The sequence below is a fragment of the Rhipicephalus sanguineus genome, chromosome 11, assembly GCF_013339695.2.
Source record: "Rhipicephalus sanguineus isolate Rsan-2018 chromosome 11, BIME_Rsan_1.4, whole genome shotgun sequence".
NCBI classification, from domain to species: domain Eukaryota; kingdom Metazoa; phylum Arthropoda; class Arachnida; order Ixodida; family Ixodidae; genus Rhipicephalus; species Rhipicephalus sanguineus.
This window is the reverse complement of record NC_051186.1, coordinates 61,288,849-61,309,050: the sequence shown is the minus strand read 5'-3', so window position 1 is coordinate 61,309,050 and position 20,202 is coordinate 61,288,849. Positions and strand designations below refer to the sequence as shown.

The window sequence follows — 20,202 nt, the reverse complement described above, 5'->3', positions numbered from 1 at the left end:
GAGACTCCTTCCACTGCATGGCTTTTTCGTAGTGTTTTTTCTTCCGAAGCAGTTGCAAGTAACATCGTGGATTTGTGGTAGGACACTCGCTTGCCACGCAAACGGTCCGCGTTCGATCCTCGATGGGACCGGATATTTTTGTTATTTTATTTGCATCTTTCTTGATTTTTCGGTCACGGACGATTTTTCGCTATCAACCAACGACGCCGTCGCCGCCATCGTCGCCGACGCCGACACCGGAATTTCTGCGACACGAGCTCTCTAACGCTATCGCGTTGAAAAGAAAGATATAAAGAAAGAGAAAGACAAAAATTCTTGCCGAAAAATTATTATTCACAAGGAGGGATTCGAACCCGCCTACTCTCGTGCGATGGCGAGCGTCCTACCTACTCGGCCATCCAGGCACGCTAGCAGAGCACAGCATAGCCTTGTATAGTGTAGCAAGGGGATGGGAAAGGGGGGGGGGTGATTCTTCAAAGGAAGAAGCAAATGAAAATGAAAATTGGGTGTGGTGTGCACGATAACTGTCTCTCAAGTGAGGACACCTCAACCGATACACTCACGGGGGATTGCGGATTGAAGGGACAGTGAGAGTGAAAAGAGGATGGGAAAAGAAGAAAAAGAAATGTATGAGTGGAGAAAAAAAGTGAGGGGGGGGGACAGGAGAACGGGCGTCCGAGTCATCGTGGTGAGCGGCTAGAAAATTTGTTCGACTAGGCCTGCATCCTCGAGAAAAGCGAGTAGGGCCGCGAGGGCAGATCTGCGACGGTGCACGCGGCCGGTGAAGTACTGCCTCGTACTGCCGTGTGCGACCCTGAAGGGTCGCACACGGCAGTCCGACGAGGCAGTACGTCATGACGAGCCGCTTCCGCGCATTGTTGAGAGAAGGGCAGTCAAACAATAGGTGGCACAGGGTGTCGATCGCGCCGCAATTGGCGCAGTTCGATGCAGCGGCGTCGCGAAGACGATGCCTGCGTTCCGCGGGCCACACAGAACCGGTCCTCAGGGCAAGGAGAAGCACGCGCTCGCGGCGAGTGAAACCAGTGACAGGGATGGGAGGAGGGGGGTGTCCGGCGGCGACCCGTGCGTCGGGATGGTCGCGCACCAGCTACCGGCGAAAGTTGTTGCGTGCCGAGTCGAACGAGCTGGCGTAATCCGTCAGCGAAGTCTCGGCGGAGTGTGCTCGTTTTGCGAGCTCGTCTGCAGCCTCGTTGCCCGCGATGCCGACGTGTGAAGGGAGCCACTGAAGGACCACATCACAGCCGCGTTCCTGGAGGACCAGCAGGCTGAGAGCGGCGCGCTGAGCAACAAGGGGGCCTCGTTCCTCCCTCGCGAGCTGGCGCAGGGCAGGTTTCGAGTCGCAGAAGATTGTTGCGCTAGTGACGGCCGGCAAATTGCGCAGCAGGTCTGCAGCCAGATGGAACCCGACTAGGTTAGCTGTTGTTGAGGACGCACAGTATCGCAAGCGGCACTGTCTTTCCGAGCTGAGCATGAGGAGGTGAGGAGAAGGGAAAGGAGGATGGGCGAGAGTAAAGCGTAGCACAGAAAGAATGAAAGAGAGAGAAAGAAGTTCAGAAAGACAAAGAAAGAGAGACAGACAGAACATCAGCGAAAGGGAGAGAAAGAAATGGAGTGACAGAAAAAAAAATAGAAAGCAAGATGAAGCAAGCATTGCGTCGTCTAGCGACCAGATACCGCACCACCTGGTCAAGAAGAACAGGAAAAGACAAATCTCTCAATTACTTTACACGTGTTTAGACATGTTACCGAGAAAGCACAACTAAAAAAGCGTGAAATAATGGAAGGTGCAGTTTATGTTGATTGACCACAAGAGGCTTTTCTGCTCATAATATCGATTAAGTTAACGAAAGCGGCAACAGAAGAGCACTCCCGACTTGACCTACAATTGTAGGAAAGCAGAAAAATTTTGAATGTGTTGATTGAACGTGAAAATTCGTTTACTTTCTTTGAGGGAAAGGAAAGAGTGTGTGATTGCGCAACAAGTCTGAAATGCATGTTTATATTGACTCGAAACTTCTAATGGCTTACCACACAAAATATTTTAGCCTTTCAGACTAGCGTTTACGTTAGAGGCACTTTATATCTGTATTATTGAAAAAGGCAGTTGGCGAGGCTTTTTGGCTCTCTTTGAATTAGGAATTATCTTAGCTGCATTAAGCCTAACACATTTTGGGTGACTGATATTAGTATATGTGGGACAATTCCTTGCTGCCACCATCTATTAGACTATAAGTATTGCGTATGCTTTAAAAATTAAGATGCTTAGTGTTATTTGCTACTACAAAGTATACCCCGTGACTACTAACCTGGTTGGCGTTCCTATTACATTGTGAATTCACAACACAGCACATCCAAATCACATTTATTATAATGTGGCAACAGCTCGAAAACTAGGATGTCTGCCTCCTTGCTTTTCTTCGACTCTCATATGCTGGAATCAGCCCCCAAAAGGCATTGCATCGTTAATTATTACATTTTTATACTAGGAAAATGATGAATAAATGTTGAGGTGTGGCCAACAATTCTTTCCAGTAATCGAGTAATAATGCTGCATTTCTATCTCCTCTTTAATTGAACATTCAGGTAAACACTTTTCCTCGCCTTACATAAACAGCATTTGATTGTCAGGGCTACAAATTTCTAGCAACTGTTCATTGGCCCATTGATGGTGCTTGTTTTTTCTTTGGACACTTTAGATTTGAAAAATAAGGAGGACCGATGTACGCAGCCGCCAAAAACTGGACCCTGCCGAGCGTATATGCTCAGCTGGTTCTTCGATAAGAGGCATCTAGTTTGCAAAATGTTCGTCTATGGAGGTTGTCACGGAAACGGCAACAGGTTTGCCACCGAGATGGAGTGCCAATCGTCTTGTCTGCGTAAGTGCACGTATTGCCCAAAGTTTATGCTTATGCCTAGTGTACATGGGTTGATGTGTCATGTGATATCTATGTGTGAATGCTGCGCTACCTACTGGCACTAGCTTGAAAGAAAAAGAAATGGTATCGTTACTGGCAAGGCTACAGAGATATTGTTCTGTGGGGATTTTTAAAATAACGATGCTGTGGTGTACGACATGGTCGCGGCTTGTTGTTAAATTAGCGCTATTAAAACACATTATTTCGAATTACTTGCGGCGGCATTTAGCCGCAGTGCCAGGGATAATCATCATATAAAAAAGAACAATAGCGCGCATTAGTTCGGTTCAAAAAAATATCAGACTTGATATAGACTAGCTGACAACGCTAATATTGCATCCACAGACAATTAACAGCCCCAGAAATAGAAAAACAGAGAAATATTGTTCATTGCGGGAGTTAACATTAAAACTTAATAATTAGTAAGATATTTACGTTAGAAGTTAGACATGGCAACTGTTCACATAACATTTACGTAAGATCTTTTGTATGCACAAGCACGAACTATTAAACTTATTCTCCTCATATCTTCTAAACCTTGACCTCAATATGCGTAAATGTTTCACTTCTGTTAAGACCGTGCAATACACCTTTTAGTTTATGGCATTTGCCGCAAGCCTGTAAATAACGAAATTACATGAAAGCTTTCTACTGTGAACTTTGCAAGGACTGCAGCAGTGAGGCTGCATATCGTGAAATTTTGATGTACCTGAGTTTGTAGAATTAAAATATCTAAGGCCACAATCCACCTAGTTTTATAACCTTTCATCTGATTGGGAAAAGCTCTGTGACACATCTAAGGAAATACGTAACATCCGATGTGTCTTCTTTCTTCACAAGATAGTTGGTGGTCTTTCGATAATCTCTATACCCGGTCGATAGATTTCATAAGCGTTACTCCAAGCGGAGGACTCCGAAGGCTTATGATTTTAAATAGGATGTGAATATATAAGTTAGGTGGCAGATACATGGGCAAACTGCGGCGCGTTTGGGCCGAAAGCTTGGTGTTGATTTCTTGCTGCAGCGAGGGGTGTGCGACACAAAAAAATATGTCAGTCTTACTGGAAGGAGGTGATCAAGCCAGCTCTGTCGTGTACCAGTGAAACGACTCCGATAATGCCCCTGCACTTCTTGCACCTCACCACTAAGCTGTGAGGAGCTACAGACATTGCCGATGTCTTCACAGACTTTTGCTTATTTTTTCAACTTGCAAGACGCACTTCACAGCATCAAGGTAATCAGCGTGCAGTTTTACAGTCTTGTGACGTTTGGAACAGCCTATACATTTTTCACGGCACTACACATGCTTCGCAGTCCAAGAACAAAGCCGGTGCTGTATTTACCAAGCAGCTGTCCAACAACAAGGTTTATGTGATTCCCGTATTGTCAAAGGCAGCGGTTAAATAAATGCTGCATCCCCTAGTACAGATACGAAAAATGCGAACGCATAATATGTAACTACTTACATAGTCACTCCCTATTTAGCTACGCATTTTCAATTAGGCATGCTTGAAGGGATGGGCGCTTTTGCAAGACCCCGAAAGAGGAAGAAGACGAAAAAATTATTTGAAACGAATAACAGGTGGTTTTCTCAGTTGTGTGATACTAAGCCGGTTAGTCCCTGGTGGCTGCCTTTGTCCGCTCCGTGGTCCACAGCTCCTCGCGTGCTCATAACAATTGAAAAATAACGTCTCGTTTTGGCAGCCGTAACGTCCCCGTAGATTGGTCCCATAGTTGTTATGTCAACTTTTCATATTAAACAATAAACGACAATTGTAACAATCCGTAAAAAAGTTTTATTCACTGATATAACTGTGGCAACTGCAACAAAGAATGAAGCTGTGTGCCTGAGCTGCAAAGAGCCCAACGAACAGAAGAGTCACAGCCACAAAACTGCTCAGAAGCTTGTTTTAGCACTGAAGCTGTTCAAGCCGGCCGGAAAATCTTCGCAGTGCACAGATGTCTACAAAGACTATCATCACATGAACGGATATGTGCCACAGAAAGTGGGCAAATTCCACTACTTCCCGCTGGTCCACTAAATACGAAGACGGCAACAGACGGGGGGCAAAGACGAATTGAGATTTCTATACAGACAAAACCAGTAATTGGGACAAGTTTTAATAAGCCATCGCGATTAACCCAGTGTTAAACACCGTGGCCGCACGTTTCAGCTTCGCTGAAGCATCTGTACGGAGTGCTTCAGCGGTAAGTACAACGAGAGAATACTCCCATTGACCACCAGTCCGATACAATGCTTCCCTGGGAATTCACCACCATCACATCTAATAAGACAACCAAGTTACGGCGCAGCGATACATCAGGTATTATTGACGAACGCTCTGTCATCGAAGCACCATGCGCTAACGTCTGCAAAGTCTATACAGATGCTGTCATCCTACAAGACGGCGGAAGGACATCATTCCTAAGTACCACGCATAATTTCATCAGTGGTCACCAGCATTATCTGTCTACAGAAACTAGTCCTCTTGTAATGGAACTTCAAGCCTTTCATGACGCAGTGCGGGATGTCACCTCGAAGCTGTCTACAATTAAGCAACTTGACGTATTCACCGATCCCTTAGCGGATTTCCAGGAACTCAAGAAAGTTCACAAGGTGATGGAAATCTGCGAGGCGATACATAAGATAAACCGTAATACAGCCACTTGAATCAGAGAACACTGGATTCATGGCCATGCTGCGAACCCTCACAATATTGCTGCTGACCAACAGGCACACTGCCCTCCTAATACAGACCTTCCATCTATTCCCCTTCCACCTCAAACCCTTAATACACTCCGTGCCCGTAAAAATGTTCTCCGGCAGAATACACGCGCTCTTATCCCACCGTGTGTCTGCTCCCGCCCCCTTCACCTTACTAGAGCGGAGGAAGTCGTGCTTAGGAGGCTTCGGGCAGGGGTGGCCCTTACACCAGCCGTGATACAGCCACTTGCATCAGAGTACACTGGATTCAAGGCCATGCTGCGAACCCTCACAATATTGCTGCTGACTAACAGGCACACGGCCCTCCTAATACAGACCTCCCATCTATTCCCCTTCCACCTCAACCCCTAAGTACAGTCCGTGCCCGTAAAAGTGTTCTCCGGCAGGATACACGCGCTCTTATCCCACCGTGTGTCTGCTCCCTCCCCCTTCACCTTACTAGGGCGGAGGAAGTCGTGCTTAGGAGGCTTCGGGCAGCGGTGGCCCTTAAACCAGCTGTTATCTCAACATGGATAATTTACCAGTTGGAGCTACATGCCTGTACTGTTCTGTTCCGGTGATGCAAGCAGATGCATACCACCTTATATGGACATGCCAAGGATTACAGTCGGAACGCTCCCGTCATCGCCTGCAAGCTGGTCTTCGCTACAGTGACACAAATAGTAATGACCGATGGATACATTACAACACATTCCACAAGACACTTCTTCACTTCATACACAACACCGGCCTAACGGCGCACATTTATCACAAATATACACAACAAATATTATGCCTTAAGGGCAAGTCTATGTCACAAATAAAAAAAATTAATTAAAAATTAAAAAAAAAGAATACTAGGGAACCAGAAAGGCAACGGCGGATGTGAAATGACCCCAAAGGAATGGAAGCCCTAATCATTGGAAGCCCTAGCCCGAAACAATGGAAGCCCCCGTAGATCTGTGGGAGGCGCGAACGCTCGGTTTCACCGCAAGTTTCTGTCTCTGGAGTTTGGACATCCGTGCGCATCTGTGACTGAAACGAATGTGCTTTAATTCGAACCTCTTTGCGCTGAGAAACAACCTAGAGACAATCTAGCATCACCTGACCAAAGCCTAGCAACAACCTAGAAGCAAGCACATTAGACTTCAGAATGGTCCAGCTTCACCGTTTCAAGCCTCGTGCGTCTTATTGCAAGCTTCTCCATTTTTTTTTTTCGGAGACGAATGAGTTTTACTGCTAAGATTTCTATCAAGTTGTGCTTGTGTTTCATATACCTCGCTGTATTTCATTCTTCAACATCTAAATTTCCAATGGCGCATTGAACGGTTAAAAAAACTGAAATATTTTTTAATATCACCGGTTGCGATGAGGCTAGGCAGCCAAGGCTGCCAAGCATTATTTCATTGCAAGGCTGCCTTGGACTTGGGGAGCGAATGTTCTAAGTAAAGCTGCCATGTGCAAGCGTAGAACACAGCTGAGGCCAACACACACACACACACACACACACACACACACACACACACACACACACACACACACACACACACACACACACACACACACACACACACACACACACACGCACGCACACCACACACACACACACACACACACACACACACACACACACACAGTGTATGTCATATATTTCCTTCAGATAAGCTGATCTCAAGGCCGACAGAATATGGCGCAACGCATTACTGGTTTGTAAAAATGCCGCTCTTGATCAGAATTTTCGCACTCAGCGTTTACTGATGCGGCTCACGTTAAGCTTGGAAACAACGTGTTTTATTTTTTATTTTTTTCATTTCTGAGAGGTTTATTTGCCAGTGTAGCGCACCTAAGCGAAACAACCCTCTTCTCTTTTTTTTGGCTAGCCTCTTTCCGACTGCCACTACTTGCCTGAGACAAGGTTGGTTGGTTTATGGGGTTTAACGTCCCATATCTACTAGGGCTGTGTGCGACGCCGTAGTGAAAGACTCCGGATGATCCCGATCCCCTTGGGTTCCTTAACGTGCGCTTAAATCGCACAACACCCGAGCCTTAAGAATTTTTGCCTCCATCTAAATACAACCTTCACGGTTGGGATTCAATCCGCACCTTTCGAGTCAGCAGCCGAGCACCGTAACGTCTAAACCACCACCGTGGGTTCTTACTTTCAGTAGGGATGCTTTAACAAGATGATTTAAACGCCATTGCCATTCCAGAAGGGTGTACGTACAATTGGTTATTTATTTATTACACAATATTCTTTCTATGGCAATTTCCAAGTAGTTTGTTACTTCCTGGTACAAAGTTTTTGTGGCCCTTTATGCATTCAAACGTGCATTTAAACACACGCTATAAAAAGAATTATGAATACTTTAGTTCCAGTCCAGCTGCATATCTTTCAGCTAGGAGATTTTAAAAAAGATCAGGTTAGAAATTTTCTTACAGTCTTGCGTCACAGTGTTCTGACACTCGCATAGGAGTTATATTTTAGCATTGTCGGACATAGCAATGCTATGTCCGAGATATTCGACTATTTTATCGTTCAGACTTTTTGTTCGATGCTTTTATAACTGACGATTTCTTGGTCTTTTGCAGCACAATCAAGTCAACGAGGCATCTGCAGCTTAGATCCAAAGTTAGAAAGGTGTAATGCACGTGCACAGTTATGGTATTTTGACCCTCTCGAGGACACCTGCCACCGTTGTCCGCGCGGCTATTGTGGAAGCAGTGCCAATAAGTTTGCAACGTGCGAAAAATGCATGAAGAGGTGCAGCCGTAAGTGAAACTCATATGCACAGAATGCACTTGCATGGGCATGAATACCACTAGGTAGCTCTACATGGATATGTGCATGTCTTTCAATATAACAAGAAAAAGTACACAGGACAAGCTTTGGCAAAATGCTAGCTCCCTCACTGATGCTTGTCATGCTTTTACTTTTTTTAAATGCGAAGCATTTCTTAGCGAACTTCTGCGACTTTGAGCGTATCTATATCTATCTATATCTATATCTATCTATCTATCTATCTATCTATCTATCTATCTATCTATCTATCTATTATCTATCTATCTATCTATATCTATCTATCTATATCTATCTATCTATCTATCTATCTATCTATCTATCTATCTATCTATCTATCTATCTATCTAGCCGCCTACGCCTTTGTGCTCTCCTGGTCGTTTCGTTAATTCGATCTACACCAAAATTGGTATGGCGAAACATGACTTTATGACGAACATAAATGACAAGTCATAACATTAAAATCATGATATCCATGTCATGAACGACATGGTTTAATCGCCACTGTTTTGGTGCTCTTGCGGGCGTTTCGTTAGTTTGCTATATGCCAAAATTGGTATGGCGTGACAAGAGTATATGACGAACATAAGTGGCAGGTCCTAACGTGCAAATCATGATACGCATGTCATGCACAGCATGACTTACGTACCACGCTCATGGTGCGCTGGCGGCCGTTTCGCTAGCTTGATATACACCAAAATTTGTATTGTGTGACGTGACTGTGTGAAGAACATAAATAACAGGAATTAACATGAAATTCATGATACACATGTCATGTACATCATGACTTACGTGCCACGCTCATGGTGCGCTGGCGGCCGTTTCGCTAGCTTGATATACACCAAAATTTGCATTGTGTGACGTGACTGTGTGAAGAACATAAATAACAGGAATTAACATGAAATTCATGACACACATGTCATGTACATCATGACTTACGTGCCACGCTCACGTTGCGCTGGCGGTCGTTTCGCTAGCATGATATATAGCAAAACTTGTATCGCGCGACGTGACTGTGTGACGAACACAAATAACAGGTGGTAACATGAAAATCATGACACGCATGTCATGCACAGCGTGACTTACGTGCCACGCTCATGGGGCGCTTTCGGCCGTTTCGCTAGCTTGATATACACCAAAATTGGCATCGCGCGACGTGACTGTGTGTGACGAACATAAATAACAGGAATGAACATGAAAATGGTGACACGCATGTCATGTACATCATGACTTACGTGCCACGCGCATGGTGCGCTGGCGGCCGTTTCGCTAGCTTGATATATACCAAAATTTGTATAGTGCGACGTGACTGTGTGACGAACACAATTAACAGGAATTAACATGAAAATCATGACGCGCATGTCATGCACAGCGTGACTTACGTGCCACGCTCATGGGGCACTTTCGGCCGTTTCGCCAGCTTGATATACACCAAAATTGGTATTTCGTGACGTGAATGTGTGACGAACACAAATAACAGGCGTAACATGAAAATCATGACACGCATGTCATGCACAGCATGACTTACGTGCCACGCTCATGGTGCGCTTTCGGCCGTTTCGCTAGCTTGATATACACCAAAATTGGCATCGCGCGACGTGACTGTGTGTGACGAACATAAATAACAGAAATGAACATGAAAATGGTGACACGCATGTCATGTACATCATGACTTACGTGCCACGCGCATGGTGCGCTGGCGGCCGTTTCGCTAGCTTGATATACACCAAAATTTGTATTGTGTGATGTGACTGTGTGAAGAACATAAATAACAGGAATTAACATGAAATTCATGATACACGTGTCATGTACATCATGACTTACGTGCCACGCTCATGGTGCGCTGGCGGCCGTTTCGCTAGCTTGATATACACCATAATTTGCATTGTGTGACGTGACTGTGTGAAGAACATAAATAACAGGAATTAACATGAAATTCATGACACACATGTCATGTACATCATGACTTACGTGCCACGCTCACGGTGCGCTGGCGGTCGTTTCGCTAGCATGGTATATAGCAAAACTTGTATCGCGCGACGTGACTGTGTGACGAACACAAATAACAGGTGGTAACATGAAAATCATGACACGCATGTCATGCACAGCGTGACTTACGTGCCACGCTCATGGGGCGCTTTCGGCCGTTTCGCTAGCTTGATATATACCAAAATTTGTATAGTGCGACGTGACTGTGTGACGAACACAATTAACAGGAATTAACATGAAAATCATGACGCGCATGTCATGCACAGTGTGACTTACGTGCCACGTTCATGGTGCGCTTTCGGCCGTTTTGCTAGCTTGATATATATCAAAATTGATATCGCGCGACGTGACTGTGTCACGAACCTAAATAACAGGAATTAACATGAAAATCATGACACACATGTCATGTACATCATGACTTACGTGCCACGCTCACGGTGCGCTGGCGGCCGTTTCGCTAGCTTGATATATAGCAAAACTTGTATCGCGCGACGTGACTGTGTGACGAACACAAATAACAGGCGTAACATGAAAATCATGACACGCATGTCATGTACAGCATGACCCACGTGGCACGCTCATGGTGCGCTGGCGGCCGTTTCGCTTGCTTGATATACACCAAAATTGGTATCTCGTGACGTGACTGTGTGACGAACACAAATAAAAGGAGTTAACATGAAAATCATGACACGCATGTCATGTACAGCATGACTTACGTGCCACGCTCATGGTGCGCTGGCGGTCGCTTCGCTAGCTTATATATAGACCAAAACTGGTATTGCGCGACGTCTGTGTGGCGAACATAAATAAACAGGTGGTAACACGAAAATGATGACATGCATGTCATGTAGGTATGATTTAGACGCCACGGTCATGGTGCACTCTCGGCCATTTTGTTAACTGGATATATACGTAAATTGGTATGGCATAACAGGAGTGCCGAACATAAATAGCAGGTCACGCATCCTATATATGTAGCAGAATATATGTTTCATTAGCATGGCATATACCAGATTGTACACGCATGCATGTATGACAATCTCGCGATATATGGCGAACTAGATGACACGACATGAATGACTTCATTAGCCTCGATGACAGACAAGACGATGTATGCAGCTATTTGCTGGCTGCTTCGCATTACATCGATTCCCACACTGCGTGGAATCTGCCGATTTTTTTCGTAAGTGTGATTCGCCATTGGCCAGCTTGCTTTGATAATGATATGTCCGGCATCGCGATTGACTCAAAAGTTGTCTTACGAACAGTTCTCGCGTGCCATGTCTTTGTGAATACAGACCCAGATTTCAATACAGGAGGCCCCGACTGAAAATTTGACAGTCGATTTAAGATTATCATAGTAAGAGCTAGAGTGAAATGAAGGCAATAAAAGGATAACTGAAATTAGAAAAAGAAAAATGGACGCAAAACACGTAAATGGCATTCTAAATCCATATTCCCGAAAATGTGAAATACCACGTACTAGGGGACATTAGTGCGACGGACAGTCAACAGCGCAAGACATACAACGCATGTTCTTTACTTTTAGAGAGCACGTGTAACTCGATATACAATCAGATTTCAGAACTGCTGGCGAGTGGGAGAATTCAAGCCAAAGGCGCCCAGTGAACTGACAATGAATAACTTTATTTATTGAATTATACACGAAACACTCGTGTAACATTGTTGTATTGACGGGTGACAGTTAGCTAGGGAAGTGAGAAGTCATGCTCATGAGAATTCATTTTGATATAGGTGTACAAGCGGACACTGCCAAGTCGCGGTCATTATTAGGGTTCTTATCCAGCATGCCCTCATCGTGCACATATGTATTTCAACGGTGAACCTGTTCTTAGTCGAGGCTTGCCCGTCCGTTGATATCATCCGTTGATAGCGCTGGTCATGACTTATGTGGTCTTGCGGTGCAGCGAGAATTGGACTCAGTAAGAAGGGAAGGGCCACGCCATGCGAAGATGGGCGAAGGCGAGGCGAGGCGCAAAAGCCGAACCAGTGAGAAGCACTCAAAGATGGGCGAGGATGAGGCTCGGTGATGGGATGAACCACTAAGAGGCGCGCTAAGAGGGGGAATGTCGAGAATAAACGGAAAGGGTGAACCAAAGAGAGGCTTACAAAATGGGTGAGGGTGAGCCTGACGAAGAGGGTCATGAGCTTGGCTTTTACGACAGTGTCCGCGAAGTGGAGCTGGCCGCATTTTTTATGGCTGGACGCACGACGCATCATGGGAGCAAAAATGACAGGGAGAGCTCACGAACACCTTAGAGCTGACGGAGCTCTGTCGCCTGTAAAAAAGATGACTGCGTCAACATTTTGAGAGGCAAGGAGATGGTACTATAGTACAGCAATCTTAATGCTTTTGTAATAAATGCAGTAACCGAGCGACACTTCGCAGTTCGATACGCGTACACAGGCACATTTGCAACGCATATTGTCATAAGCAACTCTACTGTCGCTTCCGTTTGTACCCATATTGTCGCTCAGTGCAATTTCTTCTTCAGGCACTTTCATGGCATAGGTTGCTATAAGAAAGCGTTAATGTGTTACTCGCGGGCCATTGTATAGAAGGCGCGTAACTAAGTAGATTAGGAAAATAAATGCCACCTGCTACTTAAACGCTGCTGACAAATGCGATATGTCTTTTTTTGTATCATAGTTTCCGACTCAGTTAAGGCGTGCAGCCTGGCATACAGAAAGATCCACTATGGAAAACAAGGCATCTACTGGCCCGGGAAAAGAGAGCCTAGAGTAAGAGGACCTGGTGTAAAAGCACCCGATCATCCCGGCGTCGTACATATTCCTGCAGGGATTGGAACACTGCCGGGAGGAACCGGGGCACCACCTACGCCTACGATAGGTACTCCACCGGTAGCAGAACACGGCCAAGTAGTAAATGGACTTACTTTTTCAGGAGGATGGAATTTACCACCTCCCACACGAAGGGAACCTCGACCAATAGGAACCGTACTGAAAGGGCAACCAGGAATAGGAGCAGTCCTACCAACTCCAACAGGTGCAGGTGCAGAAGGACCGCGTATAACAGCACCAGTTGCAACTGCACCAGCAGCAATAGGGCCCGGAGTACCAAGTCTTGGAATAGTTCCGAGAGGCTCCGCAACTCTAACGCACACGTCAGGGTCAGTGACATCGGGATCTGGACATCCGGGACTACCTTTGTCCGGAAGCACCATGCCAGAACCTGGACACGCAGGAGACATACCTGGGGTGAACCTGCAACGAGGGTCCACTTTGAAGCTTCCTCCTTTAACAATACCACCACAATTTTTAAAAGTTTAGACAAGTCTCTACTACGTGCTGAAATGAGATATTGTCCACCACCTCGAAATGTAACCTCATAATCGACAATAGGTACATGGCGTACAGCAGGAAAATTATATGGCAAGTAACGCGACATATCAATTTGAACACTATCTGGAGCAAACCTTCTTTCATTGGAAAGTCAAGCTGAGGCGCAATACCGAAAACCTATACGTAGACACAACGGATATATCACATGGCCAAAATAGCGGTTGCGGCAGAAAGAAAATAAAATCTGCTGTGATTAAATTTGATGTCATATTTATAAATGTAGAGTGTGCAAAAATTTATTTTATAGAGCTCAATTCAACTTTCACGCTAACTGAGGCAACATAAATTTATAAAGCGACTGTAATGTGTGACTAGGCGCTTGGGAGTGACACTCGCACCGCTTCTTTGGTGATCGGCGGCAAAAAAATCCGCTCTTCAGCTAGTTGGTACATGCCTTGGTACATACTAATTATGTGCAGCACACAGAAGCGGAGAAAAAGGGAAGACACCTAAACATAGTCTACGTCATATAGTCTATGTCGTTTGTGTCTTTCTTCGTTTCTTTACGGTGCACATACTTCGTGTATATCAAAACATGGGCAAATTGAACAACATTGGATAACGAGCTAGACATCGCCGGCACGACGCATTCTAAGCCAGCACGCCGCTGCACGCATTTCCCACCAGCAGACCAGCGCGTGGGACACTCCTGCCCGGCAGCGGTAGCGGGGAAGGTAAAGCCGCTGATGTTTGCTCGCGGTCACAGACGCTACAGTGATTTTCACGGTCGCGACACCGGGTGCGCTGCAGTGCTATACAGTTGAGGCAAACGGTCTTTTCAACCACTTGCATTTATTCATCCCTAGCGACGCATACCCTTTCGGCTTCAATATATATGTATATATATATATAAATATATATATATATACCCTACTGAAAGCGTTCCGTATGCCAGTACCATAATTCCATGTTTCGTACGGAATCCGTATGTTTTCCGTATATTTTCCATATATTTTCCGTATATTTCCGTAAGAATCATACGGACACATACCGAATTATGGTACTGATTTACGGAACGTTTTCAGTAGGATATATATATATATATATATATATATATATGCAAGGTGCCCTAGCTAACTGTAGCCAAAGTTTACAAATATCCTGACGCATTCTATGCCGACGTCACCAAACGCATATCGCCGACTAGTGCATAGATTACGTGATATTATCTTTGTGTTCTGTCTAACTGCTTAATTAGGCATGTTTATTTAGCCAACTTTTAACGCAATGGAGCGGGGTAAAAAATTTCGATGTGCCTATAAAATGTCCGATTAGGCAGTTTGCAGCTTTCTGTGAATCAAGCAATATTGTCTTTTCTGCCTACTACAGATACGGGCGAAATGCAAAAAAAAAATAAAATAAGTAACTAAAATAAGCCACGTGACATGACCGCGTGCTCCTACACGGCACGCGGTCATGTCACGTAGAACATTTTTTTTTGTATGACGCAAGCGAGCGGGCAGGTCACGTGGCATTTTTTTTATTTCAGGGGTATGTGCAGTAGGCAGAAAAACACTAATACTTAATGGATAGAAAGTAATTTGGAACTGGCTAATCAAATATCTTCTAAACCCATTGTAATTTCTCGCCCAGCTTCCTTGCTTTAAAGGTTGGTTCATAAACTTTCCTAGTTAAGTCAGTAAACAGAACACAAAAATAGTATCACTTAATCCATGCAGTAGTCGGCAATAAGCATTTCGTCCTATCGTATTAGAGTGCGTCGGCAAATTGGTACGGGGTTGTTTTGGTATATACAATGTATATTTACAAAGAAGAATTGGTAGACGAGTCAAGCTGGCTGACCAGCACACTCGCGCGCCAGTCAGGCTGTCCAGCCCTTCGTCTTCCTTCACTTCATCTCCGTAACAATATATTTAAACTATGGCTAGAGTTAGCTGCACCCTCTATAAGAAAATGAAAGTTTACAAAGTAAGTTGGTTTTGTGCACTATAGACGAACTTCTGGTAATGCCTATGGAGCAGAATAATTAATTCTTTCGGGCACATGGGCTAAACCTACGGTACGATGAGACCCACGCAATGGTGGTGGACACTGGTTTCATCTGGGCCCGTTGAAGTTCTTCAATATAAGCCTAAATCTAAGCGCATGGCTGCCCTTCCCCTGGCGCATACTTAAAGGCAGCTATAACGCTCGTCTGCCTCCTGAACTGAGGGAACGCGCGGCATCATGCGCGCTAATGCAGAATATCTCACATACATGCGAGAATTCATGGTTTTAACGTAAGTTAGGAAATGTTAGTATTCCATTTCGGAATCTAGCGCACAGCAAAAGTGAAGGACGGTGAAAACCGATAAGGACAAGCGCTAACTTATAAATGCGCAGTCGCACCATACATGCTTGATGCATTGCACAGGCTTCAGAAGGTTGGAAAATTTACCAACGTTAAGTTCGAATTTTCCGCTCCATACAGGCTTTCTAGTCTGCAAAGCCAGCTACTGAAAGCAAGGAAATTTGGTTGTCAGACAAATCACAAATAATGCTTTGTTGAGTGCAAGAACTTGGAGGACGCATGAACTTCGCCTTCAGGAGTAGAACGCGAAAGCATAATCGGGTCCCATTGCGCATAACCATCTCGATTGCTCGCCTAGCTTCGGTTCTCCGTGCATGCCCCAACCGTGCCGCAAGAAAACGAAGGACTGTGCGCGTAACATTTCAACAATAATAGAATGCATATTGCAAGTACAGTTGTGAAGTGCCCACTACGCCACAATACTCTTCGAGATTCAGTGAAGGGTCCACTACGCGTGCGCAAAGCAACACAGGAACCTACGCAGCTGCTCACTTTGTTGATGCTTTTGCAGCTGATGATGATTCATTATGTCTGAGCGCTTTGTAATGGTAGGGGCTTTAAAACACCCACTCGTTGCGTAATTCACATGTTTTGACGCGTGGCGCGGTGCGATTCTAAGCTTCTGCCGTGCAATATTAAGTGCGTTAAGGAGTTTCTTTCTACTACATGGCATTCATATAATGTTTTTTCCGAAGCAGTTCCAAGCAATAGCATTGTTCTGTGGTAGAACACCTGCTTCCAACGCAGACGGCCTGAGTTCGCGTCTAACTCGAACTTAAGATATTTATCATTTATTTTATTGACACGAAAGTGTTTTATGCGGGGGTCCACCATGGCACCACTGACGTATTTCCGTCACATATATGACGTCGTAAAATATATAGACTAACAGATGGCAAAGAAAAAACTAGAAGAAAAAATTCCGTCACAGGGAATCCAACTTACGACCCCTCGCTCTGCAGCTCGCAGCGCGAAACGACTCGGCCACAGACGGCACGTTCTTCACCGTACAACACAACATTCTTATGGGACAGGACTGCATTTTGTGTTGCTTTTCGTGTTACCACTAGAATGGACTTCGTGAATATGCGATAATTCTTATGGCTTGACTGATTTACACGAACTTTTCCGAGGTGCTCCTTGATGCATCATTTTTTCTTCGTTGATGAATCTTCACGAATTCCGTTATCTGCGAAAAGTAGTAGCTGGCGCTCTATAAAAGCGCTAACATCTTCTAAAGAACATATAATTTTGAAAGATATGCCAAGCATTACACGCCCAAAAACATCGAACAAATATTAAAATAAATCGCCGATTGCTCATCGTAGCACTTGTAATGCATCATGTAAGTGTGGTAGAGATGTGTAATGTCTGTTCGTTTAGATACATTGTGGCCAGCAAATTAGAAGAAAAGAAAATGAGAATCGTTGAAGTTTAACTTGATTCGGCTTCATGAGAAAATCGAAACTGTACAGCAAACCGCCTAAGTCTACGGACCACCCGAGTGCGTGCTCCACTGCCTGTCAAAGCCCCCAAGTGGCGCACCACTTATACCGTAAACCGCAGCTAGCACTATGTCTGAAATTAGTCTTTTTTTCTTATTCTCTGGCATATCAGTTATCCACTACCGCCCAGCGCACCGTTCTTCGTCTTCACGCAAAGCTTTCGTCTCCACAAAGATCGTCACGAAATTACATTGTTAGCATGAGCACAAAAATAACGCGCGCCTCGAGTGGTCTGCAGGTGAGTAAATCGGGTCGCGCGATGGGCAGCGGCGGATAACTGTTATAATGATATACTGCTGTAAAGACAGAAGTACGCATAGCCATGGCTGCTGAAGAGCGCATCGCATTAGGAAGCGAAAGACAAATTATTTGTGCCCGGTAAAGAAAATAGAAAGGCCATCGATAAAGGAAGATATGCGTCTTTGCCGCAGCGCTGCTGTCGATAGCCGCGGACGTAACGGAAATGACACAAAAGAGGCTGTCGGCCGCTCGCTCGCGCGGGCCGTCAACTTTCGTGGGTGACTTTACCTGGGATTCCTGTAAAGCTAACCTGTACATGCTTGGTTAAAGTACATTCGTCTCATTGTGCCTGCTTCAGGCTGGGACGCAAAGCCTATCTGTAAAATTTTCTATGATGGAATACAGAGAAGACAAAGAAGCAACATGACAAACAGGACGAAGCATGCAGTGGCGCCACGCTGAACCACTATGTGTTGGACAGCCTCGGGAACCTTGTCTTGAAGAATGAAAAGGGATGTTATCATGTAGAAAAGATAATAAAGTACCATTCATCGTAAATATTTGGTATGGTAGGCGTTTTCTTAATAGTGATCGATTCCAGCCACTACTACGTACTTCGAAAAAAAAAAGCACTACTACGGCACTACTACGTACATACTTCGAACACTTTTAGTCACAGTGAAGGTCAAAGTGAGTTGGAGAGAAAGGGGGTCGAGGGACAGGCGGTAAAAACTCAAAAGCCCTTTCCCTATCGGGAAAGTGCGAAAAGCAAATCTTGGCGTCTACGTGCTTGACCTACTTCTTTCTTTCTTTCTTTCTTTCCTTCTTTTTTTCTTTCTTTCTTTCTTTCTTTCTTTCTTTCTTTCTTTTTATCGCATTGCGAAATTCTCCCTCCTAATTGTTTCCTTCCTCCATGCCGGGAATTGGACCTTCATCCACGTGCATGGCAGCGCAATACTACCGTTGCTAAAGGCAACAACGACGGTCATGCGTTCATATCCAGGCAACAATGGAACGTGACAACGTGAAATGACAAGCCACTTAGATGAAGGATCAAATTTCCAAATCAGAAGCGTCTGATCGCCGACAAGCCCACGAACGAGAGAGCATCAATTATTGAAAAAATGTAGCATAAAAATACGCATGTGACCACCGCACCTTCGAGGGCAACATTTCGGTATGCTCGCCGGTGCCGGATTTTTCGCATACGACTTTTCGCATACGATTTTTCGCATAAATGAAAGCTTCGTTTAAAAATTAAAAACGAAGACATAAACCATATACGAAGAATAGCCGATCATAAGGTTTGATAACTTGAAAGGGGTTAAGCATTTATCCGCTATAATCAAAAATAAAATAAAATGCAGCAATATATCATGCAGTCTCTGTAGTAATAATGCCTCTACCTCTACTGAGGGGGGACAGAACTCGCGGCACAGATGTTAGGTTCTGTTACTCTACATGAAAAAAGCACAGGTGGCTATTGGAAAAGAATACCTTTTATCTTCGCGAGCAACTAAAATTTCTCATGCGAGAGCAAGAAGACACAATTTCTGCCCTGTGAACCGACAAGAAAAAAGCTTCTCTTGCAAAAGGTGTGCTCTCGTGGACAAATACAGCACAGGAAAGGCAAGTGTTCTTAAAATTTATCTTAGGCAAACAAATATTGTCATAACATAAAAGGTGCTTTTTAATTTTTCTTCTCTCAAAAGTTTGAATGAAGAGTATAGGTTGCTGAAGCAACCTTTTCATGCTGCGCTGACCGATGCCGAAATGTGCACAATTTCAAAGATACCGAATTTGTGTCATGCAAGCGGCATGTACTGCGCTAGAACATATGAAAAAATCCTGTCTTGCTCTAATCCTACCTTTACATGCGCTAACCCGCGATGGTGGTCTAGTACTTATGGCGCTCGACTGCCGACCCGAAGGTCACGGGATCGAATGCTGGCCGCGGCGGCCGCATTTTCGACGGAGGCGAAAATGCTAGAGTCCCGTGTGTTGACATTTACGAGCACGATAAAGAGCACCAGGAGGCCAAAATGTCCGAAGCCATCCACTACGGCGTCCCTCATAATGATATCGTGGTTTCGGCATGTAAAACTTAGGTAATTATTAAATTTCTATGCGCTGAATTGAAGGCTAAGATACCTTCACACGCACGCGGAGCCTATGAAGTATTTGCATGACAGGAAGGGTAGCTAGTTGCTAGCTCTTCATGATAAAAGACGGTACGCGAGCAAACAGGGACAGAAGAAAGAAGTTTTGTTGTCCCGATTTATCTCATGTGCCGGTGTTCGCACGCCTACCGTCTCTTATCATGGGCCCGTAAAGCG

General features: G+C 44.8%; 1 protein-coding gene across 1 annotated transcript in view; it reads left to right on the top strand.

The window, feature by feature from the left end:
• The window catches only part of LOC119373398 (tissue factor pathway inhibitor 2), a 28,645-nt gene that overhangs the window by 7,874 nt on the left and 569 nt on the right, over positions 1-20,202 (top strand). The window contains exons 3-5 of the mRNA XM_037643427.2: positions 2,718-2,897; positions 8,230-8,409; positions 13,098-13,460. Coding sequence (XP_037499355.2) covers positions 2,718-2,897; positions 8,230-8,409; positions 13,098-13,460 — 723 coding nt within the window. The remainder of the gene's footprint in view (positions 1-2,717; positions 2,898-8,229; positions 8,410-13,097; positions 13,461-20,202) is intronic.